Source organism: Macaca nemestrina, chromosome 3 (genome assembly GCF_043159975.1).
Source record: "Macaca nemestrina isolate mMacNem1 chromosome 3, mMacNem.hap1, whole genome shotgun sequence".
Taxonomy (NCBI): Eukaryota; Metazoa; Chordata; class Mammalia; order Primates; family Cercopithecidae; genus Macaca; species Macaca nemestrina.
The window spans coordinates 86407979-86434975 of record NC_092127.1 but is presented as its reverse complement, the minus strand read 5'-3'; the positions used below and the strand labels follow the sequence as shown (position 1 = coordinate 86434975).

At 41.8% G+C, this 26997-nt stretch overlaps 1 protein-coding gene and 1 pseudogene across 2 annotated transcripts in view; both read left to right on the top strand.

The window, feature by feature from the left end:
• Nucleotides 1–20234, top strand: part of LOC105486337 (nuclear factor kappa B subunit 1) — a 123121-nt gene extending 102887 nt beyond the window's left edge. For both annotated transcript variants that reach the window (XM_011749189.3, XM_011749190.3), the window contains exons 15-24: nt 292–433; nt 3669–3783; nt 9270–9471; nt 9932–10101; nt 10430–10532; nt 13418–13542; nt 14893–14959; nt 15286–15458; nt 16282–16438; nt 19371–20234. In XM_011749189.3, the coding sequence (XP_011747491.1) occupies nt 292–433; nt 3669–3783; nt 9270–9471; nt 9932–10101; nt 10430–10532; nt 13418–13542; nt 14893–14959; nt 15286–15458; nt 16282–16438; nt 19371–19531 (1415 nt within the window). In that variant the 3' untranslated portion in view covers nt 19532–20234. The remainder of the gene's footprint in view (nt 1–291; nt 434–3668; nt 3784–9269; nt 9472–9931; nt 10102–10429; nt 10533–13417; nt 13543–14892; nt 14960–15285; nt 15459–16281; nt 16439–19370) is intronic.
• Nucleotides 20235–25528: 5294 nt separating this feature from the next.
• LOC112427470 (large ribosomal subunit protein uL22 pseudogene) lies at nt 25529–26185 on the top strand (annotated as a pseudogene).
• Nucleotides 26186–26997: the final 812 nt, after the last annotated feature.

The following is a 26997-nucleotide window of genomic DNA, read 5'->3' as shown; positions in this document are numbered from 1 at the left end:
AATAACAGATAATGGTTGTTCCCTTAAAATAACACATTTCTAAACTTTTTCCTCTAACAAACCATACATAGATTCTTTAAGATCAATCTCTAACTATATTTGTCAGTGACCCAATGTCCAATTCTGCTTTTTCTAGTCAACACAATCCAAAAGCACTGAAAGAGCATTTTCAACTAAAATGATGTGTCAAGGTGTCAGAACACTGATGCTGGTCAGTTTGGCCTTGAGCATGCCATACCCATAAAACAAAAGTAGGAACACTCAACTATGATTGTGGTCATTGCCTTACAGATAACCTCTTTCTAGAGAAGGCTATGCAGCTTGCAAAGAGGCATGCCAATGCCCTTTTCGACTACGCAGTGACAGGAGACGTGAAGATGCTGCTGGCCGTCCAGCGCCATCTCACTGCCGTGCAGGATGAGAATGGGGACAGGTAAGTCAGGATTTTTTGCATGATAGGTTGTTCTGGGTAGGGAAAAAGAAGAGCATCATATAATGCATGCTGACTAGAGATTAAAAATAATTGTTCAAATGTATTGAGTCCTCTAACTGGCACGATCAAGAAAACTAGTGTGAATAAGGTAAAGTAGCACAATTTGCTGCTCCATCCTGCTGCTGTCATCTGTTGGAATCTGTAGTAGCTGGAGGATTCATCTAAGAGTGAATCTCTCTGGGCAAGCAAACTAAGATGTGTATAGGTAATGGTACTTTTTGAAAAGCCTCGCTTTGTTTATTGAAATAATATTTGGAGAATTGTTAAGAGTCCTACCAAATCCCTGAAACCTTGTTATCCCAGCTGCATATTTATAATGACAGTGTACTCAAGAAAAAGCTCAATAAAGGCAGCAACAACAACAGAAAGATTAAGAGGGACTGGTCATTCTTTCCCAGTTACTGGTTTCTTCTCTACTACCTCTTCTGGTGGTCACCAGTCTGTGACTGGTTCAGACTTTTGTGACTGCTCCAGCCCATGCGTGGGAGTCGAACATTCCAAACACCATGCCTTCCATTCCTGCTATTACTGAGATTGTATTTGCAAAGCCACCTGGCTTCTTTCTAAAACAGTTCTCTTAGTCCTTTCATTGAGACTTCTAAAGTATCTCGAAAGCCTATAAAAATAACAAGAAACAGCAGCCTTCACATTCAAGTCAAGTGCCTTATCTAAAACCTTCCTAAAATAGCATCAACACAGAGAAATCCTTTTCTGTGGAAGAGCTCTTGAGTGCTGTGTTTTAGACCTCAGTTTAAAAATTAAACCAAGCACTTTAGGAAAGTAACAACCTCAGGGTTTCAAGCAGAGACACCTTTGTTCTCGTTCCTTGCAACGTAACCAAGGATGTGGTATAACCACTGGCCTTGTTATACAGTATGAGAGGCACCAGTACAACCTTCTTGGTGTAAGGCCATGAACAGCAGAATGCTTTTTCAGGGTTAAATAATCCAGTTAGCATTCAATAGCATACAACCACAAGAAAAAGCAGTTAACTGAGACAGGATAGCAGTGTTTCAAGTGGCATTTCCAGGGACCTGTTGAATTGATAAGTCTAAGAAGATGAGCACGTGCAGGTTAGAAACGAAGTGCTGATATCTGAAGGGGGGATTGTAGGAAGGGATACAAGGCGAGGCACGTGCAAGTTCCCTCCTAAGACCCAAGCACGCTCACACAAGCCGGCTCTCAGAGAGGCCACAGAGGTGGGACTTGGAGAGACCAAAGGATCCTCAGAAGAGTGTAGGTAAAGGGCAGCTTTTGGCCATCACAGCCCAAGTCTCTTGTTTTAATTCAGTCCATCATATTTGGCTAATAGTCTGAGTCCTGTGGCTGTTAGTCATCATAGAAAATACAATAAAGAAAAGTATATAAAACTTCTGCTATTGGGGAAATTCCCGTAAGGGTGTGAGGATTTCAGGGGGAGGGGGAATGTACTTCTGCTATGAAATGCTGAGCTGCACATGGAAATTTTCGGGCAGTTTTAGAAGTATGACCTTTTTCTTGGTATATGTGCATCATGTCTATGTCAGAGTTTAGGCCCTTTTCAGAAGTCTTCTTCCAGTATCACATTTCAAGAAGCAATAGTGAAACCCTGAGATCATCCATTTTAAAATATTTCTCAAGTAGCAAAATCACAATTTAGTTTTTTAGGCTCTTCTGTGCCAGTGTTAATCCCAAGTACGATATACTTGCTATTGCTAAGGAAGAGGCTTGAGTAAAGTGGCACCTGATAGCTTATTTTAGAGAAGATCCAGCCTGTACCTCATGTCCCAGATGTAGTTTTGCTGTGAGATGCTTTAGTGTGCTCTGCACCTCAATCTGTCCATGCTCTGGAGTGGTTATCTTCTTAGACATTCATCTGCACGTCTTTAGAGCAGTGCACATGTATCCCCAATGCAGGAGGATTGCTTAAGGGATTAAGAGATGGCTTTGGAGTAAGACAGACCTTGGCTTGAATCCCAGCTTCACCACTTATGGCCCTGACTGAGTTATATGAGGCCTACAAGTCTCAGTTTCATTAGCCAAAAAGCGAAGATAATATTACCTACCTCCTAGGATTATTGTTATAATAAAAAGACAATATATATCAAATGCTTAGCATAGTCTGGTAAATCAAAGCTCCCCAAAAATAGTAGCCACTGTTAAAATGATTGTTATTGTTATTGTTTTGAATTTTAATAGTATGTTTTTTAATAATTAAAAGAATTATGCTTCTCTGAGTGATTTTGACACCACCGGTATGTTCAGCCTCGTTAGTGTAAGCTCTTAGGTTCCTTCTATCATTCTTATTTTTGTGCCCCTACTGCATGCTAGGGCTGTAAGATTGACTCAGACAGAACCTGCCCCAGAGATGACAGGACAGAGAAAGAGAAAAATGTGTAGAAAACTGCAGTTGCATAACCAAGCAGTAAATTTGAGAGGGACAACTTGCTCCACCTAGGAGGTTAGGAAAGTATTCTCTGAGGATGTCAGGTTTGAACTGGAATATAAAGGATGGAGTAGGCATTGTTCAGGCAGAAGAAAGGAGCAAAAACATTCCAGGTAGAGGGAATATTTGCCAGAATGTTTGCAGGAGTGGCGGGAAATACAATCACTTTGTTTCTTCACAAGTTTACTGCAAGAATTTTCTTCCAGTAGTTAAAAGCTTTACACCATTCTCCCCTCTTGGGATCTAGAAAGATCTTTAAAAAGCCACCGCAGTGTATTTTGGAGGAGGGCAACAGGACTAGGTGAGATAACTAAGTTTTCTGAACAATTCCTAGTGCCAGGCATTCATTTTACATAAAATCTGTGTGTCAGGAAAAGTCAGGGGGAAAGGTAGAGGAGAAAACCCCCCAAAGCCATAGTATAGAGGTAGAATTGGGATTTAAGCTTAGGTACTTCTGGGCTGGAAGCCTCAGTGTGTTTATGCATCAAGGGGTCAGACGTGAATGCTCCCAGAGGCCAGGCAGGTACCACAAATAACATAACAGCTTTGGGCAGACAGTTGGGAGGGACGGGTCCTCTGGAGACAGCATCCCACCTCAGATTCAATACATTTTATAGATTCAAAACATTTTAGGGCCAAATAAAACTAGGTATGAGAACAGATTCCATCCTTGAATCTAATCACGTCTTGGGAATCTTTTCTTTTTCATTAACATTTTAGTTAATTATTGCCACTGTGTTTTCATTCCAGTGTCTTACACTTAGCAATCATCCACCTTCATTCTCAACTTGTGAGGGATCTACTAGAAGTCACATCTGGTTTGATTTCTGATGACATTATCAACATGAGAAATGACCTGTACCAGGTAAGCCGAAATCTCAAGAAAACAACTGAAGAAAAATCCGTAGTTTACTTTTTCTTTTGTATGTTTGGGTGCATGTTATTTTTAGTAATGTTAAGAGTAGCAAAAATAAAACAAACCCTTGTAGGTAATATCTAAAATCCCATTAGTTGAGAATGTTACCTTATGATTTAGGATCCTTTGATCTGTGGGTATAACAGCCATCAAGCCACAATGAAATTCAGCATCCCACTGGGGGAAGGCAAACTTTAAACTTTAGAAATCAAAGAGTTTTTTCATTTAAGAGGGAGAAACTAGAGTAAAAATGTCACATCTGTCAAGAAAAATAAAGTTAAAAAAAGGTTTGAAAAGCCAGTAATTTATAATAATTTTGGAGTCTACTGAAACATACGTTGACAATATCCAGATTAAATGTATATCAAATAAAGCGTTCTGAAATCACCACACAGAAAGGTTAAAAGTTTGCTTGAGGAGGAAAAGGTGTCTTCCAAAAGCAGAAAGACAGCTCCAAGTGAGGAAAAGTGGGAACACCAAAGTTTTGCCCAAATCGGGTTTTCTTAGGAATTAATTAGGTGGGCTGAAAATACAAGTTGAGGAACTGTTTTTTCCAGAGGTCTTCCGACACTGCAAAGGGAGAAGTTAGCTGGAGACACAGCGAGGCTCCCTAATGGGCATGTGCAGAATTCAGGGAGAGGCAAGGAGCCTGGGAGCCACTTGGGCAGAAGCAGAGCTTGGACATTGGTGATGGGAACCCAGTGACCCCAGCCAGACTTTCTGGCTGAGCGACTGCACTGGCATGAAGCCAAGATGGGGTTCGGCTCCTGAGATTTCCTCCTTCCTGCCCCCGATTGCTTTTCCCACCTCACTATCTTTCCCCCACTCCCACCAGTCTGCTGTATGGGGCTCCTGCCCTTGCCCACTTCTTAGCTTTCCATTTTTCTCCTTTCCTTCATTGACCCAAAGCATCTTCCTCATCCTCCTTGGAGAGATGGTTTGCTGGTTCACGTGTATCTCTCACTCCAAAAATATGGCCAAAATCCTGTGTGATTATTTACTTAGTGAAGGTATTTGTTCCTGCTCTCTCAGTTTTTAAAACAGTGATGTGAATCATTTGTTTCCTCACTTTCAAGGAAAATGCTTTTATTATTTTAAAGAAAATTAATTAAAACTTCATTTTCTTTAAAGAAAATTAAAATATTTATTTTCTTATTTTTATTTCCATTCTTTAAAATGTGCTTTAGGCTAGGTGCGGTGGCTCACACCTGTAATCTCAGCACGTTGGGAGGCTGAGGCAGGCAGATCATGAGGTCCTGGCTAACATGGTGAAACCCCGTCTCTACCAAAAAAAAAAAAAAAATTAGCCGGGCGTGGTGGCGGGCGCCTGTAGTCCCAGCTACTCAGGAGGCTGAGGCAGGAGAATAGTGTGAACCCGGGAGGCAGAGCTTGCAGTGAGGTGAGATCACACCACTGCACTCCAGCCTGGGCAACAGAGCGAGACTGTCTCAAAAAAATAAAAATTAAAAAAAAATGTGCTTTAAAGTGCATTTACAGCAAAACTACTAAATGTTTACATGTGGCTCTTAATAGTTTTTACCTATGACTAGGAAAAAATTAGTAGGTTTCCTGATAGGGGAAAATGACCATTTTTCATTCAATGTAAGTCACCATTAGGCTTCTTCACTGGCTGTTGTGCTTAATGTCAAAGGAAAAGTAAAGTTAGTGACTCTTCACTGTCTGTTAATATAAAATAACTAGTATGAAGTGTGATTGTAGATTTACATTTAAAGGATGTCTTCTTGAAACTTTCATGTCATTTTGGGGGTCATTGGTATTTGGAAAGTCATTTTGCCTGTAAAGCTTGATTCTCGCAGACTTTTGGACTGATTGTTCCTTGTAGTCATCACAAATCTATGAATAAAACTAGGAATGGGACATTGTAGCTTGTCAGTCCTCTTTTCAAACCCTGCTTAAGAGTCATATTCAAGGAATTACTTACTTTATGTTTATGAATAGGATCTGCAAAGGACACAGCACAACAGCAGCACAACAGGATTAGTAGCTGTGTTTTTTTTTTTTTTGGAGACGGAGTCTCGCTTTCTCACCCAAGCTGGAGTGCAGTGGCGCGATCTCGGCTCACTGCAACCTCCGCCTCCCAGGTTCAAGCGATTCTCCTGCCTCAGCCTCCTGAGTAGCTGGGATAACAAGAGCTCACCACCACACCCAGCTAATTTTTGTATTTTTAGTGGAGACAGGGTTTCACCGTGTTGGTCTGGCTGGTCTCGAACTCCTGACCTTGTGATCTGCCAGCCTTGGCCTCCCAAAGTGCTGGGATTACAGGCATGAGCCACTGTGTCTGGCCAGTAGCTTTGATTTTTTTATATCCTAAACTCTTTACTGTTATCATTTGGTTACATATGTTGAGACTCTCTAGTGTGTTAGAGACAAAAACCCTGAAACCACCACCATTGATACTTCTATCCCTTCTGATTTGGGGACTCTCAGAAGACTCTTATGTCCATTTTTCCCCCACCTTACCACCAGTCTCATTAATGGGCAGTGATTCTGGCTTCCCTAGTATGCCTTGTAGGTCTCAAACACACACCCAGTGGCAACTTTGATTTGAGAATTAGAAACTGCTAAGATTTGAACTCTTGATTATCTGTCATAAAGGTTCTCTAGTAACTATTCTTAATGGAAAATGATACAGTTCTTTAAATAATTTGGATTATTTGGCAATTATCTTAAGCATTCTCCCCAAATACCTTTCACTAATCTTAGTACATTTCTGTGACCATCTGTCATGATCAAATTCCTCTTCCCACCCACCCTCTAGAAACACACTCAAAATAGTCCAAGTGCACAGAGTTAGGATTTTTTATGAAAATATTCTCTTTAAACCTTTTTCTCCTCTCTCATTCTCCTTCGCCCAACATAGACAACCACTCTATTGTGTTTGGTATGGATTGTTTTATTTGTATATGTTCCCATAAAACATTATTGGGGGGTTTTATGTATTTTTATGTTTTTAATTATTATAAATATCACATATATTCATAGTTTTAAAAATGGTACAGAAGAATCTACATTGGAAAGTCAAAGTTGCCTGCCCTGACAACGCCCAGGTCCCCTAAACACAAATGTCACTATTGTGTTTATAGGTAGTTTTTCAAGTATTGGATATAAATGTGCATATACTTGAAATACATAGATATTTTCATATACTCTCACATACAATCCACATTATGTTAAATGTACTTCTCTTGCCTTGCATTAACCTTTATATTTTTTTAAATTTAATTTAATCATAGATTCAAAGGAGGTTACAGAAATATGCTAGGAGGTCCTAGTATTTACTGCAAGGAAACCAGAGGTATCTTCACCCAGTTTCCCCCAATGGTAACATCCTGCATAACTTCAGAACAGTATCAAAACCTGGAAATTGACATTGGTACAATCCACAGATCTTAATCAGATTTCACCAGTTTTACACACACTTGTGTGTATCTGTATAGTTCTTCGTGCATATATTTTTTAAATACGTAAGTGGCATTATGCTACATGTTACTGTATTTCTGCCTTCGCTGCTTATCCACACAGTTCTGTGTACAGCTAGTTTGTTGTTTCAGCTCCTGAAGAGAATCTAGTATGGATCTTCCACCTCTAACATTCTTGTTTCCTAGTAGTAGACATTTAACCAACTTCCAACTTCCTACCTCAGTAGATAATACTGCAGTGACTCTCCTTATTTATGTCCTCTTGTGGATTTGTGTCAGAATTTTACCTAGATACATCTACAAGAGTTGGGTTGCTGGGACATTTGTATATTTGGCTATCCAGAATGTCTGTGTAAGTCCCCATGCCCACAGCCATAGCATGAAGGTGTAATTGTTTAAGATATTATCCTTGGATTTAAGATCTAGAAGCTTTATATCATGGAAAACCATTGATTGGACTGTGGAAGAAAATATTAAAAAAAAAAAAAAAAAAAACCTCAGACTCATTTTCTTAAATTAAATTCAAACTACAGATAATTTCTAATTCCTGAATGGTATACTATCTTACAATTTCAGATCCTTTTTTTCACATTCTCATTCTCTTTCCTTTTCCTGTCTCCCCAAGTAGCATTTCAGAAAACACAGATTAGTAAACAGTTTCTATTGACTTAGTTATTTTTGAGAAGAAGGCTCGTGGCAACAATATCTAAAGTTTTGAGGGCATCACTTCATTTCCGGCCAGGGTGATAGTCCTAGAAAATGAAAGAAAATAAGGGCGAGTAATAATTTGGCAAAAAAAAGGGTCTTGGTCTGATATATTAAATAATCACTGTAGTTGAGATTTAGATGACCCTCACATCATTCATCCTGCCAGTTCTCATGTGCTGTGGTCACTTATATAGCTAGGAGGTTGGTGGCTCACCTGCTGCTGTAGCCAGTAACTGCTCAATGAAAAGGGAATTTTAGGCAAATTGTCACAAGACTGGCTGGATGTCATAGTTAGGCTCCTGTGAAACAAACTGATTTGTGTAAAGATACATTGCTGTTCTCTGTCATTGAACTCAGTTCTTTGAAGGATACATTTGTGATTGTATTTGTCTTACTCATTTTTGAAAACACACAGTTTGCAAAACATCTTATCTGCATTCATCGAAGTAATACCTTGTGGGCAGGATAGTCAAATGGACTACTGAAGTACCAATTAGGTATCAATAGCTCACCTTTTTTATTCATCTGAGTCCCCTTGGTGAGATACTTGTATTATCCTGGTTATGTTATTTAGAAGCTTATAATACCTTTTATGAAATAGGTATAGGAAAGCTATATTGAGTAGTCTCAGGAGCCAGTTCATGGGACAGTATTTTTTAATTTAGTAAATTTAGTTTCCATGTCAGCATAGAATCATGGCACTTTTGTTAATTGGTTTCTATTGAGTACTTCATTTAAATTTCTTCAGTGAAAATATAGCCTTATTTTGATTTGTTAATATAAAATCAGCTGAAGATAACTCCTACCAGAAATTTAAGAAAACTAAATTTACTACTAGGTGTGCTCAAAATCAACAATCAGTGGGTTTTAGTGAGAAACAAGAAGTTACTAAGACTTGTAAATATGAAAATAACCCACCACAGAAAAAGTTATATGAAATGATGGATTTGTAACTTAGTCTGATTTAATCATTTTATGTTGTAAACATATTAAAACATCACATTGTACCTCATAAATGTATACAATTACTATTTGTCAATTAAATTTAAAATAAATAAAAATTTTAAAACCCGAATTATTGAATGGCTAAGTGTTAGTACAGTGTATGTACTTCATTAGCATATGGTATGGAACAGGATAACTTGGGTGCCAAGGTCAGGAGTTAATCTGGGAATGAGAAATGTTCCTGCAGTATGACCCCACCCATTGCAGTGACAGCTACCAAGCTGTAAGTTGTAAGTAAGTGTTCACTGCTGACCAGTGAATCTCCTGCCCTTCACTTTCCAGACGCCCTTGCACTTGGCAGTGATCACTAAGCAGGAAGATGTGGTGGAGGATTTGCTGAGGGCTGGGGCCGACCTGAGCCTTCTGGACCGCTTGGGTAACTCTGTTTTGCACCTCGCTGCCAAAGAAGGACATGATAAAGTTCTCAGTATCTTACTCAAGCACAAAAAGGCAGCACTACTTCTTGACCACCCCAATGGGGACGGTAAGAGACAATCACACATCATTGGTGTGGGATTAACTTTCTCCGCCTTCTAAATATCTACTAGGTATTTGATAAATGTGTGTTACTTGATTTGTACCCAAAAGTGCTTTCCTTAGTCACCTGGAGTTCATCATCTCTTTTGGGCATTTCTGTTGCTCACCAAAGCTAATTTTTTTAAAGGTGATTTAGAATAGTTAGTAGGAGGAAAAAGCAGAGGCCTAAGTAAAGATTCATCTTGAAGCACACAAAGTGTCATTTATTCAGAGAATGTTTGTTTATGTTCAGTGTCTCCGGAGAACATAATAGGAGACTGTGGGTCTTCAAAGCAGAACAATCGACTTACAGTACCTTTGCTGTCCCTCCCCATGATTCAGTTTTTGCCATTTCCTTCAGCTTCACCAAGGGCCATCTTGTGAGCCAGCCATCCTATCCTGTGACTGTCCCTTTGCTTGGACTCTAGGTCTGAATGCCATTCATCTAGCCATGATGAGCAATAGCCTGCCATGTTTGCTGCTGCTGGTGGCCGCTGGGGCCGACGTCAATGCTCAGGAGCAAAAGTCCGGGCGCACAGCACTGCACCTGGCTGTGGAGCACGACAACATCTCATTGGCAGGCTGCCTGCTCCTGGAGGTGAAGGGCGCACTTATTTGCTTTTCCATTAAATTCCTGAGGGAGATTTAAGGAAATCTTTTCGAAGAATGAAGTCAGTAGCTGCTGTTCTCCTTTATAATCAGCTCTACTTATTTAACACTTATGGAGGGCTTCAGAGTAGCACCTTTGGATGTTCCCCCACTCTCTTGCTTGGCATCTCTAATTGGGGATATCTTCAAAGACAGAGCCAGCCCAAAGTAGTAATTGGGCTAGTAATAGGACCCAAGGGGCCATGCACACTGGGAGGTGGGGACAGAAGGGCAAAAGAACCTTCCACTAACGCTTTCCTGTGTGGGCTGGATTGTAGGGTGATGCCCATGTGGACAGTACTACCTACGATGGAACCACACCCCTGCATATAGCAGCTGGGAGAGGGTCCACCAGGCTGGCAGCTCTTCTCAAAGCAGCAGGTAAGGTGGTGACCTGGCGGTCATTAATAAAAAATGTTACCAGGAATGCAAACCCAACTTCAATAGAGCAGCCATGTTGCCTTCTTTAAGCCACAGACCTACTGCTGAAAAGCAAGGGTAAATAAAAATTATATGGCAGATCACATTTTATCTGCCATAAGGCACTGTTTGGACTAGTACTCTTGGGCTTTACCCTGACAGTCATGTTAGTTTTTACTTTCTGATTCATCTGTTTGTTTGGGGTTTGATTGTTTAGATTGACTCCCATGACAAGGGGTCTTTCAAAGTAGAGTTTGATTCCTTATGGAATTCTGAGTGGTATCAGTCTCAGATCATATCAGAAGTCCCCAGAAGAAAAAGATTATTGGTAAAAGAAATCATTTAAAGACTTCATTTTGAAAGAAATGTCTCTTAAAAATTGAAGTGTAGGAAAAAGAAAATGGGCCATGTATTAGGACCCATTACGTGGAAGGCACTAAAAACGGCTAGCACTTAGTGACCTTTCCGTGTCCCAGGCACAATGATATGCACTTTATGTGCACAGTCTCATTTAATGCCCAGTCACCGCTTGTGACAAATACCGTTATTATTCCCCATCTTAGAGTCAAGGAAGCAGACTAGAGAGACTACCAGATCCCACTTCAGGGTTCCAGTAAGTGTCAGAGCTATGAATCACACTTGGGCAGTGTGAACTTCAAGACTTGATTCTCTCTACTATGTTTCTCTCTCCTATTTTGTTCACAGGTTTGCAGATGTTATTCCATTTAATTCTCTAGTCCTGTGAAGTATAGAAAATTATCCATGTTCATCTTTGAATTTCCAGTGCCTTGCATATTTAGAACCTCAAAATATGTGTAATGAAATTGGCATCTGAAGCCTGCCCTGACAAATCTGATTTACTTTAGAGGTTTTCTTTTAACTTAGAAGGTAAATGCTACATAAATTCAAGAAAACAGAGCAAATTAAAGACAGAGGAATTTTTCTTTGGGAACACCGTATTTTTCTTTTCTCTTTTAACAAAAGAGAGAACAATTTTTAAAAATACCAAAAAAAAGAGGAAAAAAAACTCTAACAAATAGAGCTTTTTCTTGAACAAGAAACTCTGATTGCAGTGGTTATTAATAGTTTTAGAAGACACTGATTATAATTAAATGCCTTCCAAGAAGAAGCTATAACCAGTCAGATGGGTTGGCTCACACCTGTAATCCCAGCACTTTGAGAGGCTGAGGTGGGAGGATCACTTGCACTAGGAGTTTGAGACCAACCTGGGCAACATTGTAAGACCTCATATCTATTAAAAAATTTTTAAAGTAGCTAGGCATGGTGTCACCCGCCTGTAGTCCCAGCTACTTGGGAGGCTGAGGTAGTAGTATCGCTTGAGCCTGGGAGTTCAAGGGCACAGTGAGCTACAGTTTCACCACTGCATTCTAACCTAAGCTATAGAATGAGACCCTGTCTCAAAAAAATACATAAATGAAAAGAAAAGAAAAAGAAACTATAACCCTTTTAAAAATGCTTTATATTGAATTCTCAGAATCCCATGAAAGGAATAGCAAGTAACAGTTTCTCTGATATATAAATGAAGAAACTCAGATGAAAACCAAGCCCGAATCTTAGTGTCATGGAAAAGGTCAGTTAAGGCTGAGTGTGGAGGCTCACACCTGTAATCCCAGCACTTTGGGAGGCTGAGGTGGGTGGATCACCTGAGGTTGGGAGTTCGAGACTCATCTGGCCAACATGGTGAAACCCCATCTCTACTAAAAATATAAAAATTAGCCAGGCGTGGTGGCAGGCACCTGTAATCCCAGCTACTTGGAAGGCTGAGGCAGGAGAATCACTTGAGCCCTGGAGGTAGAGGTTGCGGTGAGCCGAGACTGCGCCACTGCACTCACCAAAAAAAAAAAAAAAAAAAAAAAAAAAAAAAAAAAAACAGTCAGTTAAGGGATAGCTCATCCCTCCAGTCTTTGGTCCTATAAATTGTTCATCTTAATTTCTCCATGGTTTTTTTTGGTGGGATTACATTTATTGCCTCATAGATTAGGCCAGAACTGGGAGAGTAAAATCAAGAAATAGCATGAAGATCCTCCTTTGCTTCCCATTAAGTACTCTTCTATTATTGATATTGACACATCTGATGTTCTCCCAGCAAGATAAAAACAAGTTCCTCCCTCGAAAATGGCATCATTAGACATCAAGCTAAACACTCATAAAAATAATCTAAGCCTCTGAGAAGTAACTCTAGCTCTAGTCTTTGAGTTACTTTGGTGTTTCATTTATTTGTTTGTTGTTTTTGTTTTTGCTGGATGCTAAAGAGCAGACTAGATTTCCCAAAATATTTCAATAATTATACATCCTAGCAGGTTTGTTTATTTAAAGATCAGAACCCTGGCATTGCTGTACCCAGCAATGAAACTGGCCATGGTATCACTAGATATCAAGCATCTTTGCTATTTTGAGTGTCCAGGAAAAGGGGCTGAGAAATACATTGTCATGCATAAATTTGAACAGTGAGGACCCTAATCTGAGGGTGCACCCTAGTCGCTGTAATCATGCTGTCCATCAGCCCTCAGATTAAAGATGCATCATTCAATTGAGAAATATCCTGTAGAGTTAAATGTGAAGTCAGAGTATTTGAAGTCTTTTTTTTTTCCGATAGTATCTTTGGCTATTTAAGGTGTCATAAGACACTTTAACAATCAAAGCAAATTACAATTTTAAAACAATTTCTCTGGATATTCCAGTGGAAACGTTTTATGCATTAAAAATTATCCAGGAGATTGCCTCAAGCTGCTACAGTGCTTTGCCTTTGGGAATCTGACCTTTGCAGGCAGTTGAAAGTTGACAAGATGTGGGTTTACCTAATGCTGTGTAACCTAACTTCGCAGGAGCAGATCCCCTGGTGGAGAACTTTGAGCCTCTCTATGACCTGGATGACTCTTGGGAAAATGCAGGAGAGGATGAAGGAGTTGTGCCTGGAACCACGCCTCTAGATATGGCCGCCAGCTGGCAGGTGAGTGCGGCTCCATCTGTCTGATGGCTGCCCCTGAGGGAGTCAGAGGTTCAGGAATGTAAGAACAGATGGTCTTCCCGGTGCTTTATTTCCCAAAGAACATGCCTTTTATTTTTAAGAAAGTCTGTTTGTCAGAGACCATTTTTATCTTGAAAAACCCTATCCATGAAAGATCTAGGTCAGCTGAGTTCTAAGTACGAAAGTGTATGCCTAATCAGATCAGAGTTGAGATGTGAGAAAAGGTTAGAAGAAAAACACAAAATTCACATAAAAGTTACCCATTCTGAATTCACACCAGAACTGTTACCATCTCAATTTCTGAAGCTAGGATAAATGTTACTGTTTGCTTAGAACTTAGCTAAGTGATTTCGGGATGTAAAAATAAACTAAGAATTCTTCTTAGAATTTCAATAAATATAAAACAGAGTAAATAGATTTAAAACCTTCCTCAAAACTCCACAGGGCTGAGATCTGAAGGTATAAAGCAGTTATTAGGTCGTTTGGCCCTGGGAAGAAAAGCCAGAGGGAGGAGGTGGGCAGTATGCAAGATCTCCAGCAAGACAAGATCAGTTCTTCTAGAGGCGAGAGCTGCTCCACTTCTATAACTGCTCATCTGCCTCCCACAGCCTGTTTGTGTCCAGCTCACTGGTGTTGGCAGAGACTACATGGTTCTCCCTTTATGTTAGCACCTCATTTCCCCAGAAGGCCTTGCCACAGAACACAAAAAGATGATGCACTCAGTGACCCCACGCTCGCCTTACCCAGGTCAGCCTGCAACAGAGTGACTGCAGAGAACACCACAAGTGCTTCTGCAGCTTTGGAATTCTTTTTCTTTTAGCCTAAGACATTTCTCGACCTCAGTTAAAACATCAGTATTGCCAGAGGGTTAACACCAAGCCTTGTGAACATCTAGACATCTCAGCAAGCTTATACAGTTAATTCTCACAAGCTTGTTACTATGGAAGAGGGGACACAGCTTCACAGCTCTGAGTAAGCTCTTCCCTAGCCTTAGGTCTCTGAGCAGGAGATGATTGACATGGTGGCCTGGACTGCCTGTTCCTTCCAAAAGGCTATAGCTCTGACTCTCTGCAGTTTGGTTGGGTATTCTGACCCAGCTCAGAGAGTTTGTACAAAGCACAACTTCCCAGCACCAGAGCTCCCACAGCTTGTTCTTCCCCCAAAGGGTACCATATTCTTGGAGGGTGGTCCTGACTCCTCTTGCCATTCCTCCATCATTAGGGTACCAGGCCCTCCTAAGGAGGACATGCTGAGTTCTTTATCATAAAGAAACAGACTGCCCTAGTGGTCCCTTTGATGTGTAACAATTTCTGGTGTTTTTCTTGCCAACAGGTATTTGACATATTAAATGGGAAACCATATGAACCAGAGTTTACATCTGATGATTTACTAGCACAAGGTGGGTTGTGATAGAACCAGATTCTCATAACCATTATTATCTCCACAGTATCATTTAAAGGGAGGAACCAGCATTATCCAGGGTCTACTGTGAAAAGTACATTTCTTATTTCAGAACCAAAAGATGCTGGAGGTAGATAAGGAGAATATCCAGTTTTAATCTACTATAAATATATACTGCCTGCTACTCAGCTGGGCTTTGACCTTCAAGTAGAGTAGCTTGGTTGCTTCCACTGGGAGTTGGAGGAAGCCAGGTGGCATTGATCAGTCCCTCCAGAGTGTCTATGGCAGGTGAGAACAAGTGTGTTCCTTCTTCATTTCCTTCAGGAGACATGAAACAGCTGGCTGAAGATGTGAAGCTGCAGCTCTATAAGTTGCTAGAAATTCCTGATCCAGACAAAAACTGGGCTACTCTGGCACAGAAATTAGGTCTGGGGATACTTAATAATGCCTTCCGGCTGAGTCCTGCTCCTTCCAAAACACTTATGGACAACTATGAGGTAACACGTTACCTTACAGATTTAGCAATTTTCCTTTGACTTTACTCTGTTAACATCTCTGGCCAGGGCATAATCTCCTTCCCTGTTCCTTAACTCTGAAGAAGAAAACCACTCATTGCCCAAGGCCTGGGAGGGTGACCCAGGCTAAGTTGGCAGCCCATCTTCCTGAGAATGCTGTTTTCAGATACCTTCAGATTTTCCCTGTTTTCAAATACCTGGAGACTTCCTGTGAAAACGCTATGGAGAGGGTCAGGATTTTCACAGAACTTTAACAGCCCTGAGCAAACCATCGACTGTAATCAACATGCGTAGCTTCCTGTCCCCAAGAACACACCTTACCACGTGGCAGGGCATTGAGTCATGTTCTGTGAGGTGACTCCTAGTGGAGCCATTACCTGGTGATTTTTTTTATTTTTCATTTCTAAAAATAAAATGTAGAAAAGCATGGGGTGAAGTTGTTTTCTGTTGAAAATTTCATGGTTAGCTTTTGTTTCTCCATGGATTTCAGAGCTTCAGCTTACAGAGGGAGACTGTGTAGACGTCACTGTAGGCAGAGTTTCACTGCCTCAGCGCTTCTCTCGCTGTCTCTGTGTGCTTACTACAAACCACTTCTCTCTGATTTCCTGAGTGATCTTTGAGCCGAAACAGGAAACTTGATTCAAAGACTGTATTTTCTTAGTCGCTCTTTTCTGCCCTTTCCATTTCCTCCCGACTCCTGATTGGAGGAGGCAGCATGGAAGAGGGAAGGGTGGGCTGTCAGTGCTTACAGCCTGCACTGGGACTCGAACACAGGAACATGCTCCTCCTTCCTTTTTTCTCACAGGTCTCTGGGGGGACAGTCAGAGAGCTGGTGGAGGCCCTGAGACAAATGGGCTACACTGAAGCGATTGAAGTGATCCAGGCAGCCTCCAGCCCAGTGAAGACCACCTCTCAGGCCCACTCGCTGCCTCTCTCGCCTGCCTCCACAAGGCAGCAAATAGGTAAAGAAAAAAGACAAAAGACAGTAGAGATATTTTCCAGCTCCGCCAGGCTGGTCTTCAGCTCTCTTGGGATATGATGTGGCAGTTTTCTTTCTCATCTTCTGAATACAGTTCCCTGGGTGTCTGTCTACCCCCTGGGCTCACCCTCTGCCTCTCTTGATAGTACCATTCAGATGAGGAGGCAGTACCCTTGGAAAATCACATTGACACATGAACTACTTAGTAAACACTAAGTAATACAATAAATACGAAAAACAACATGATGCGGGTGATTAAATTTAAGACACGAGAGAAATAATATTTACCTTAAAAGAGAGAACAAGATACAGAGAGAACGATCTCCTTCGCTTGCCTCCTCTCTCATGCTCATGACACTGACCTTGTCCCCCACCATAAATGGGACTGTGTGTCATGCCACCAAAAATCTCACAACCATATGAAATGGACTCTCAACCCAGCCCAGTAATCCTGTATTTCCTACAATTTTATTCTCCCACTCTGTAAATGACCATTCCATGCTTTCTATTTCTAATCCCCCAACACTCCTTCCTCCCCTTAATCATGCAACACCCTTGCTTCACACTCTACTGAAAACAGAAGAAACCAGAACCCTCTCACCTTTGCACCAAGTGCCAGCCCACCTGTGCCTGTGCCCACATTGGCAGCCTTCCATCTGGGCTTGGTGGGTTAAATTTCTTTGCCCAGCTGAGGAGCCACCTCTCCCCTGGGTCTAGCCCCCTCACCTCTACTAGGTTGTTACTGTTAATTCTTACCTCTGTCTCCTGTTCTAGCCGTTCCTCCTCCCCACTCTCCGACTAGATCACCTAGCAAGCATTTCATGATTTCCTCATCTTTAAAAACAAAACACACCGAAATAATCACCCTCTTGATCCCACATCCCATTTAGCTACAGTCCAATTGCGCTATTCCCTTACACAGCAGAGCTCCTCAGAAGAATTTTTTAGAGCTGTTCTTTCCAGCTTGCCACCTTCCACTCTCTGCTTGGCCTCCTGCAGTTGGGATCACATCCCCACCCCTCCACCAGGCCTGCTCTCCTCACAGTGACCAGTTACCTCCACATTGCCAGATCTGGTCACCTCCTTTGAACCTTGACAACTCGCAGAGTGTGTCATGGTTGACCCCAACCTTCAACTTCAGACCGTCTTCCTCAGCACACTCCCCTGGCTGCCTCTTCCACACTCACCTTTTAAAGTCACAGCCCTCCAGGGTCAGTCCTAAACCCTCCCTGCTTTCTACCTCACCCAAGCCCAATACTGGCCAGATCTGTCAGAAGCACTGCCATCTTCCAGGAGGTTAAGACAAAACCCAGGAACTCCTCAGGAGTCCTTTCTGGCACTAATCACTTCATATGCCACCCATCAAGTGTCATCCTGTCTGCAACCACCACCCTAGTCCAGCCCGCCGTCATTTCCTGCCTAGATTCTTGCACGGCTCCTACTCAGTCCCCTTGTTTCCTTCCTGTCCACCTCCCTTCAGTCCACTGTCTGCCCACCAGATAGTGTGATTCTTTTTCAAAATTAGTGACATTGTGTTACTTCTGGGTTATACCCTTCAGTTCATTCAGTCATTCATTCAGCAAATCCTGATCGAGCATACACTGTGTGCCTAGCAATGTTCGAGGTTTTAAAGATAAAACAGTGTCCCTGCTTTACTCGTTTGCTTTCTTAAACATTGCTGTGGAAGCTCTTCCTCCACACTGTCCACACTGCCCTTCCATTCTCAAGGGTTTTCTCTGCTCCCCTGGCTCACTAGTCTGATGCAGCCTTTTGACCGTTCTCTTCCCATTCCCCAGGAAGCTCTTAATTGGCTGGCTCGCTCTTGCCACTCAATTTCAGCACCCATCTCACCCTGCCAGGGGGCCTTCCCAGGGGAGCAAGGGCAGGTGTCATTGTGTGCACTTGAGAAAGGAATAATGTATCCGCTGGAAAACAACCCAGATCTCCTGAGTCACTACCCAGTGCTCCTTGTGCACAGATATTTAAAAAAAACAAAAAAAAAAAAAAAAAAAAAACAAATACTTATATTGTTTTAAAAAGTAAATACCTACCTAAGCATTAAGCCCCTAATTTGTAGTTATTTTTAGAATATCTCATAGTTTGTAGCACATAATAGACACCAAATAAAGATTGGTTGATTAAATCAATCAATACCAAGATGATAGTCATGCCACTGGCATTAAAGTCTTAATATTCTAATATTGGAATTTGATACGTAAGAAGATAGCATTTTGATTAGTGTATATTAGACTTCCGTTTCCTTACTCACTGTATAGGAAATCATTTGCCTTGGTCATATCCCTAAGGATACTTATCAACAAAAGGAATTCAACCTGATTTTCCAGTATAGACTCATTTTCACTAAAATCATTTTACTTCTTAGCTGCCAAAAATGTTTTCAAGGCAATGTATGCTGTAATAGCATATGAGGCCCAGAGAGCTAATTTTTAGTTCTTGCTTCTGTCACCAATTTATTTTGCTGAGATTCAGCAGTTTCCCCAGCTATAAAATAGATAATACGGTGGTTGGAAAAATACACCTGATTTCTAAGGGAAGAAAAGGTCCACTGTGAGTGAAGAGAATTCAGAAAGGATTCTCAAACACAAGACTAGATTGCAGGAGGAAGATGTGAAAGCATTTGGCTAATTCTGACATTTGGCTAATTCATAACATCCTCGCAGTATGTCCCACAGTACCTTCTGCCCTTCCCAGCACGGTGAGCAGTCGTGACAGTGGGGGTGGCATAGGTGGGATGTGTGGCTGGCAGAAGCCGGTGGGCAAGAGTTGTCCACAGAATAGTCCATGAGTTTTTTAGAGCCAAACTTGGAGCCCGTCTGGAGCATAAGGTGCATGAGAGCAAAGGCTTTGCCTGGTCCCGGCCATTCCCCCAGTGAATTTGTGCTTTCTCCCCTCAGATGAGCTCCGAGACAGCGACAGTGTCTGCGACAGCGGCGTGGAGACCTCCTTCCGCAAACTCAGCTTTACTGAGTCTCTGACCAGTGGTGGCTCACTGCTAACTCTCAACAAAATGCCCCATGATTATGGGCAGGAAGGACCTCTAGAAGGCAAAATTTAGCCTGCAGACAATTTCCCACACCGTATAAACCAAAGCCCTAAAATTCTACTGCATTGTCCACAAAACAGAAGCTGAAGCGCATCCAGAGGTGCTCAGAGAGCCAGCCTGCCTGAATCATTCTCGATATAACTCGAGACCTCTTCAACTTGGCTTCCTTTCTTGGTTCATAAATGAATTTTAGTTTGGTTCACTTACAGATAGTATCTAGCAATCACAGCACTGGCTGAGCGGATGCATCTGGGGATGAGGTTGCTTACTAAGCTTTGCCGGCTGCTGCCGGATCACAGCTGCTTTCTGTTGTCATTGCTATTGTCCCTCTGCTACGTTCCTATTGTCATTAAAGGTATCACTGTCCCCACCTGGCATTCCTTCTGACCATCCACAGCATCATTTTGCATTCAAATTAAGGGTTAAGAAAAGGGATATTTTAAAATGAGAGTCACTTGACGTGCCATTTTTTAAAAAGGCATATTGCTTTTTCTAATGTGGTTATTTCTCTGATTTGAAAAAAAAAAAAGTACTCGTCAATATTTAAACATGGTTACAATCATCGCTGAAAATGGTATTTTCCCCCTTTTCTGCATTTTGCTATTGTAAATATGTTTTTTAGATCAAATACTTTAAAGGAAAAAATGTTGGATTTATAAATGCTATTTTTTATTTTACTTTTATAATAAAAGGAAAAGCAAATTGATGACCTCACCTTGTTTGATCTGTGCAAATACTTTTCTAAGATGCTTCCTTATAATCATGGGATAATTCCATAGCCTGGTTATCACATTCACATTGCCTATTAGAGTCAATTTTTTAATCTAGAAATGAACAAATAATGATCGAAAGGAAAGTGTTTTAACCTAAGATGAAAGCTTTGGATTTGTCAAATCCATACCCAGCTCATCGTATTTAGATTGTGCCACCTCACTTTCCTCCATCTTATACAATGCTACACCTCTTCAATGTCTTCTCCACACTTCTGTGATAAAGTGTTAAAATTTCCATATACTAGAGGGCCCTGGACTAGGAGCCTTCCAGCATGAAGCTTTGCTGAACTGCTTCTGAAAGAGTTGGGAGTCAGGGAAGAGGGAAAAAAATCAAAGTTTTTGAGCGAGGTACTATGGTCGACACTGTGATGCACAGCCAGAATTCTCCTTTGACAAAGGACTGGTCTGTTGGTGGTGCACTCTAGCTGTCAGCTTCCTCATGGAATGCCTCTGCTGCAGAGAGCCATGTCTTTCTAGGCCGTATCCATTTCCACAGTGGCACCCGTGCAAATTGATCAGTGTGGGCATATGAATAAGCCTGTCCAACCCGGGACAACACTGAAGGGCTGTTTAAACTTCAGGGTTCCCATTAGAGTGGCTGAGGTTGCATTGCACTCAACTTCTACGTCTCCCCATGCTGCTTACTCTCTCACCCTTCCATAGCTGTTGATCTTGAAGGCACTCCAGAAAAACATTTAACACATAAATTTCCAACTCCGAGTCCGTTTCCCCGAGAACCTTGCTTGCACAGGTACTGGGAACCATGCAGAACAATTTTGTACAACACATTGAACCATTAATCTTGAAAAACAACCCAACTTACAGAGAAGGAAATTGAGGCTTAAAGTAAACCATAGCTAAGCTGCATCTGAGTTTACACCCAGCTCTGTCTAGCTCCAGAGCTCATGATGGGACATTATCTTGATGAGAAGGCAGATAAAAATAATTGAGTCCAGAAGTAGGCTCCAAAATATATAGGAATTTAGTACATGATAAAGTAAAATTACAAATCAATGAGAAAAAGATGATTACTCAATATATTAGTCTGATAAATGCTGATAAAGACATACCCGAGACTGCGTAATTTATAAAGAAAAAGAAGTTCAATGGACTCACAATTCCACGTGTTTGGGGAGGCCTCACGACCATGGCGGAAGGTGAAAGACACATCTTACATGGAAGCAGGCAAAAGGAAAATGAGAGCAAGCGAAAGGGGTTCCCGCTTACAAAACCATCAGATCTCGTGAAACTTACTACCACGAGAACAGTATGGGGGAAACTGCCTTCATGATTCAATTATCTCCCACCAGGTCCCTCCCACAACACGTGGGAATTGTGGAAGCTATAATTCAAGATGAGATTTGAGTGGGGACACAGTCAAACCATATCACTCAATAAACACAGGTCCCAACTGGCAATTCACTTGAAAACAATCCATCTGAACACCTGCCTCCCTCCTTTCATCAAAATAATTTCCAAATATGTCAAAATTTAAGCCATAAAAATATTGGAAGTACCAGACGTCATTGATAAATAATCTTGAAATAGGGAAGGCTTTTTTAAGCAAAACTTTTCACTGGTGTAAAAGCAGTGCAGGTTCTTCATTTTACAGCATCTCCCAAATAAATAGATTCTCAAGGAAAATTCTACTTCTGTTTTCTATTACATTGCCATTTCTCCACCCCTACCCAGCCCCACTGTAAAGTGAAGTTTCTGTAAAGTGAAAAAATACAGCTCTGACTTTCCTTAATTCTTAATTTTCCAACAAGCAGCCCATGCCTCCACTCCTCTGCGGGTTCCTTTCTGTGGCAGATCACTGTTTTCCAGCAGGCCACTACGAGGCCTCTTGTCTTACAACATGACGCTGACACTCCTCCCACTGAGGGGAGGGGCCTGGGTTCCTTCTCTGAGAATCTTAGCAGACCTGTGACAAGGACGGAGGAGATGCTAAGTGACTTCCAAGGTTAAGTCATAAAATGGAAAACAACTTCTGCCCCATCATGCTGGGCCCTCTCTCTTAGAAGCCAGTCATTGTGTTCTGAGGGAGCCAAGTGGCCACATGGAGGAACCAAGTGCAGGTGTTCAGTCCACAGACTTACTGAGACCCCGGGCGATGCCAGCATCAACCAAGAGATGTGTAAGGGAGTGAAGCTTTCAGAAGATTCCAGCCCTCAGCCACTGAGTCACCCCATCTAGCCTTCAAACTGCCTCAGCTGATGCTGCCCAGAATAGAGACAAGCTGTGCTGCAGAGCCCTGCCCACATTGCAGATTCGTGAGCAAATTAAATAATGGTTGAGGTTTTAAGCCTTAAGTGTGGAGTGGATTGTCACCATGCTCCAGGCTTCCAACTTGACAGCTCACCTACCAGAAGTTCACTTGAAGCGAAGCTGACTTGAGGAGGAGGAACAACTAAGTAACTCACGCCAAGATAGAAAAATGACATTCCCCTTCTTTCATAAGAAGCCCCATTTCTCTTCTGTCTCAGAAACTTCTTTTTCTTCCTCCCAGATCTCAGTGCTGGCCTGAACCTCTGTGTGGTGCTGCAACAGCAAGGCCACCAGTGCTGTCTGGGTCTCTGTGAAAGTATCTTTCATATTGTACCAGCAGATGGAGATAAACCAAAAGGAATGCAGGAGTTCAGGTGGAAAGCTATAATGGGCCTGAAATAAACCTTCCCAGAAAGCTTGTGTCACAGCAGGAGGCCATTTAAAAATAGCTTCCTCAGAACTTCAGTCATTTTTGAGGTTTCTATACTCTGCAGGCATAACCCAGACTTTTTCAGGATCAGCGGTCTTTCTTTTCAGCAGAACGAAGCCCTGCTGCTGCTCATTTACCTACCTGTGTCTCCTGAAGTAGCTGAATGTGGCACAGACGCTCCTGGTCACCACCATGGAATGCAGCCGCACAAACTGGACTTTGTACATTTTAGCAGAAAAAAAAGAGGAGGGGAAAGATCCAGCCAGCGTGGAGCATTTATTACATGCCAGCCTTTTTGGATTAATAATTTCTAATGGTAATTCTCAAGACACCCCATAAGGTATATATTTAACCCCAGTTTATAAGAAGGAAATGAATGATCTGAAGTTATTAAATAACTCACCCCAGATTCAGATGCAGGCCCGTCTGATTCCAAAGACTATTCTTTAGTGAGGCTTGCAGTCCTTTGACAAAAAGATGCTTTATTTAAAAGAGAAGGAAAAATGCCTACAGTCCTATACATGTACTCCATTGGGTACATGATGGAGTCATCATGTACCCAACCAAAATGCAAAATGTACCCAAAGTATAACTAAAAGGACATATTGCTTGGAGACTTGATTCTCCCCCTAATAAGAGGCAAGGATGCTTAAATATGAATTATTCATTGACTGAAAGTTACTGCATTTCTTTCAGCCTCCTATTTTGTGCTTTTGGGGGAAATTCTCTTTCTGACTTGTGCTTCCCCAGGGAATGGACATGGGAGGCACAGGAGTCAAAACAGGATGAAACTAAAATTCTGTTTATTTTCTTGAAGATCACAGAACTTGGGATTGGATAAGATCTTAAAGATCACCTTCCTAAACCATTCAAGTTTTTCTCTTTTTCTGAACGCCTACAAAGTGAGAGTGTCTCTTCTCCATTGGCCTCACTGTGGCTGGCTGCTTCATGTAAATACCAATCCTAGAGACTAAAGTTCCTGTCCATTGGTTTCCAGTTTTGTGATTAGGTTTTGGAATTGGGGGAGACACTGGGGAGAGGCTTGAAATTAAATGGATCTCCTTCAATTACTATGGATTTCATTATGTCCACAATAGCCTTTTTCTGTTACCCTGGACAAATGAATAGTTCAACAAGTTTTCAAGTTTCTTAAGATGAAAGGGAGGAAGGGGGTGAGATAGCATCGTCTTACTTCTGTCAACTAGCTTTTCCACATTGATATCTCTTTCCAAAGTGATTATTTCATTGAACTATCACAAGAGTCTTCAAAGAATAAAGATACGTATTAAATCAAGATCTCTTGGGCATCTGTTGCTTGCCAGGCACTACAGTGGGTGGTCATGGGGAAACTGAGACACATGAGAGGCATGACTGCAGGATCACTTGACTCCAGTAACAACACTGCAGCAGGGTTAGGGGTAAGTAGTGTCTCTCTTCCACTTAGCCACGCAGGGATCCAGGCTGACAGTCATTCTTCCTCCAACGCTTGGCTCCTAAGGTCTTGTTAAGGGTGATAGCCCCAGTCAGCCAGGAGAAAAATGCTGAGAAAAGTATGTGAGGGAGTTTTGAATGTGTCGTCTCCTCTCATGTTGTGCTGGAGAAAAACTTCAGTCCCTTGGTCACACTAAGAGCAGTGAAGATAGGAGGGTGGTCTACTTCTGTTCCCAGTATTAAGAGAGCTGTTGATTTTGGAATAGGTCACAGTCTTTAGCACAGGTCAAAATCCCTTCCCTGAGGGAGGATGAGCCATAAGTTTCTTTCTAGTTCCAACTTGTATGCAGACATTCACTCTGAAAGTCACCTGCAATCATGGTAAATGGCCGTTACTAAAGGCAAAATCATTTCCTAGGATTAAGCATGAAGATTGCATTGTAAGCACAAAGTCACAGTTTTTCTTAAGGAAATCCTCAGAGATGATCAAGGATATGAGGGCAGGTAGGCTGGGGAAGAGTTACAGCAGCTACGTCTTGTTGCCCTCACACTAATTCACAGAGATCTCTGCTCTCCAACCTCTATGCTCCATAGTTCCTTAAATGCTGCACAAGAAGTCCTGGGCTTGTAGACACCACGGTTAGCATTCTTCAAGAGGCCTTGGCCCTTCAAGATCCTACCCAAAAGAAAGGGACAAGCAAGTTTATCTTGGTTGTGATCTGCAGAGAGCCGGAAAGACCTTGGCTCCCACTTTCTCAGATAAATTGGAAAGGAGCAGAAATTGGTTCTTGTGGAAATAATATTCTCTTCAGGCCAGAAGGATAGCAGATGAAACAGAAATTCTCAAAACCCTTTCTCCCAGGATTCCTTCTTGGGATCCAGGAAGCAGAGCTGGTGATGAAGACAGTGAGGTGGAACCCTGAGGACTATTTTGGGGGCACATCAGGTCAGGGAAGGCTATAAGTTGATGCCCAATACTAGACAACCAGGTTATTAGGTCTGTTCCCTGGTGAAAAGAGATAGATATTTTCTTCATTTCAAAACTGTTTCACAGTTCCCTTTTTCCTTTTCCTAAAGCAATAATGCACAATTTATTTTTTGGCTTTAAAAAATTGAATGAAGCTCTTTCCCTAAGCGGCCTGAAGTAATCTGTGAAAATGGTTCGCTATTCACTTGACCCGGAGAACCCCACGAAATCATGCAAATCAAGAGGTTCCAATCTTCGTGTTCACTTTAAGAACACTCGTGAAACTGCCCAGGCCACCAAGGGTATGCATATTCGAAAAGCCATGAAGTATCTGAAAGATGTCACTTTACAGAAACAGTGCGTACCATTCCGACGTTACAATGGTGGAGTTGGCAGGTGTGCCCAGGCTAAGCAGTGGGGCTGGACACAAGGTCGGTGGCCCAAAAAGAGTGCTGAATTTTTGCACACATGCTTAAAAACGCAAAGAGTAATGCTGAACTTAAGGGTTTAGATGTAGATTCTCTGGTCATCGAGCATATCCAAGGGAACAAAGCACCTAAGATGAGCCGATGGACCTACAGAGCTCATGGTCGGATTAACCCATATATGAACTCTCCCTATCACATTGAGATGATCCTTACTGAAAAGGAACAGATTGTTCCTAAACCAGAAGAGGAGGTTGCCCAGAAGAAAAAGATATCCCAGAAGAAACTGAAGAAACAAAAACTTATGGCACGGGAGTAAATTCAGCATTAAAATAAATGTAATTAAAAGAAAAAAAAATCGAATGAAAAACTTCATATCATGGGGTTTTTTTTTTTAATTTTCAGAATCCCTTTTTATCACCTTATTCAAATGCAAATGTTCCCTTAGTCTTTTGAAATAATTTTTTTCTGTAATTTTGAAAAAATTAGCAAAAATAAAAACTTTAAATGTGAATGTTTTCATTTACAAAATATTTTCAAGTACTGACTGTCATAGCAACCTGAGAGGTGAACAGGGAGGGGTTTTAATTCCTGCCATTCTCCACAGGACAGAGTTGCTGATATGCTGGAAGGTCCCTGGTCTAATGTAAAGAGCAAGGGCTGGGCCAGGACTCAGTCTTCAATCCACATACCGTGCTCCTTGGCTTCACGCTGCAGCAGTGCGTCATGGAACACACAACTGCTTCGAAGGGGTGGGTCATGCCCAGGAGAGGGAAGAAGCTTGCCAACTGGGGGCTCTGAAGTATTATCCAAGGGTGGCCAAACAGCAGGAAGCCAGCATTCCCTCAACAAACTAATTCAACTTCAGCACACATCATGCTTGGCACCAGTCCCCAAGAACAGGCCCAGGAAGAGGCCTTGAGTCCATGCTGACTTTCTTCCTCCTACCCACTCCTTCCAGCCCCATTCCTTTTGCTTTGGGAGCCCCAGAAGCTTTTTTTCTCCACCACTTGCCTCTTTTTGCCATTTCTTTGTGTCCCTTCACCTTCCCTCAACAATTCAAGCCAGGACCCCCAAGAAGCTGTCCATGGGCCACCCATGTTAATGCAGAATCCTGCCTCACAGCTGAGGCAAAGCCTGGCCTAGAGAGGCCAAAGGGACCAGAAATGACATCCCCATAAAGA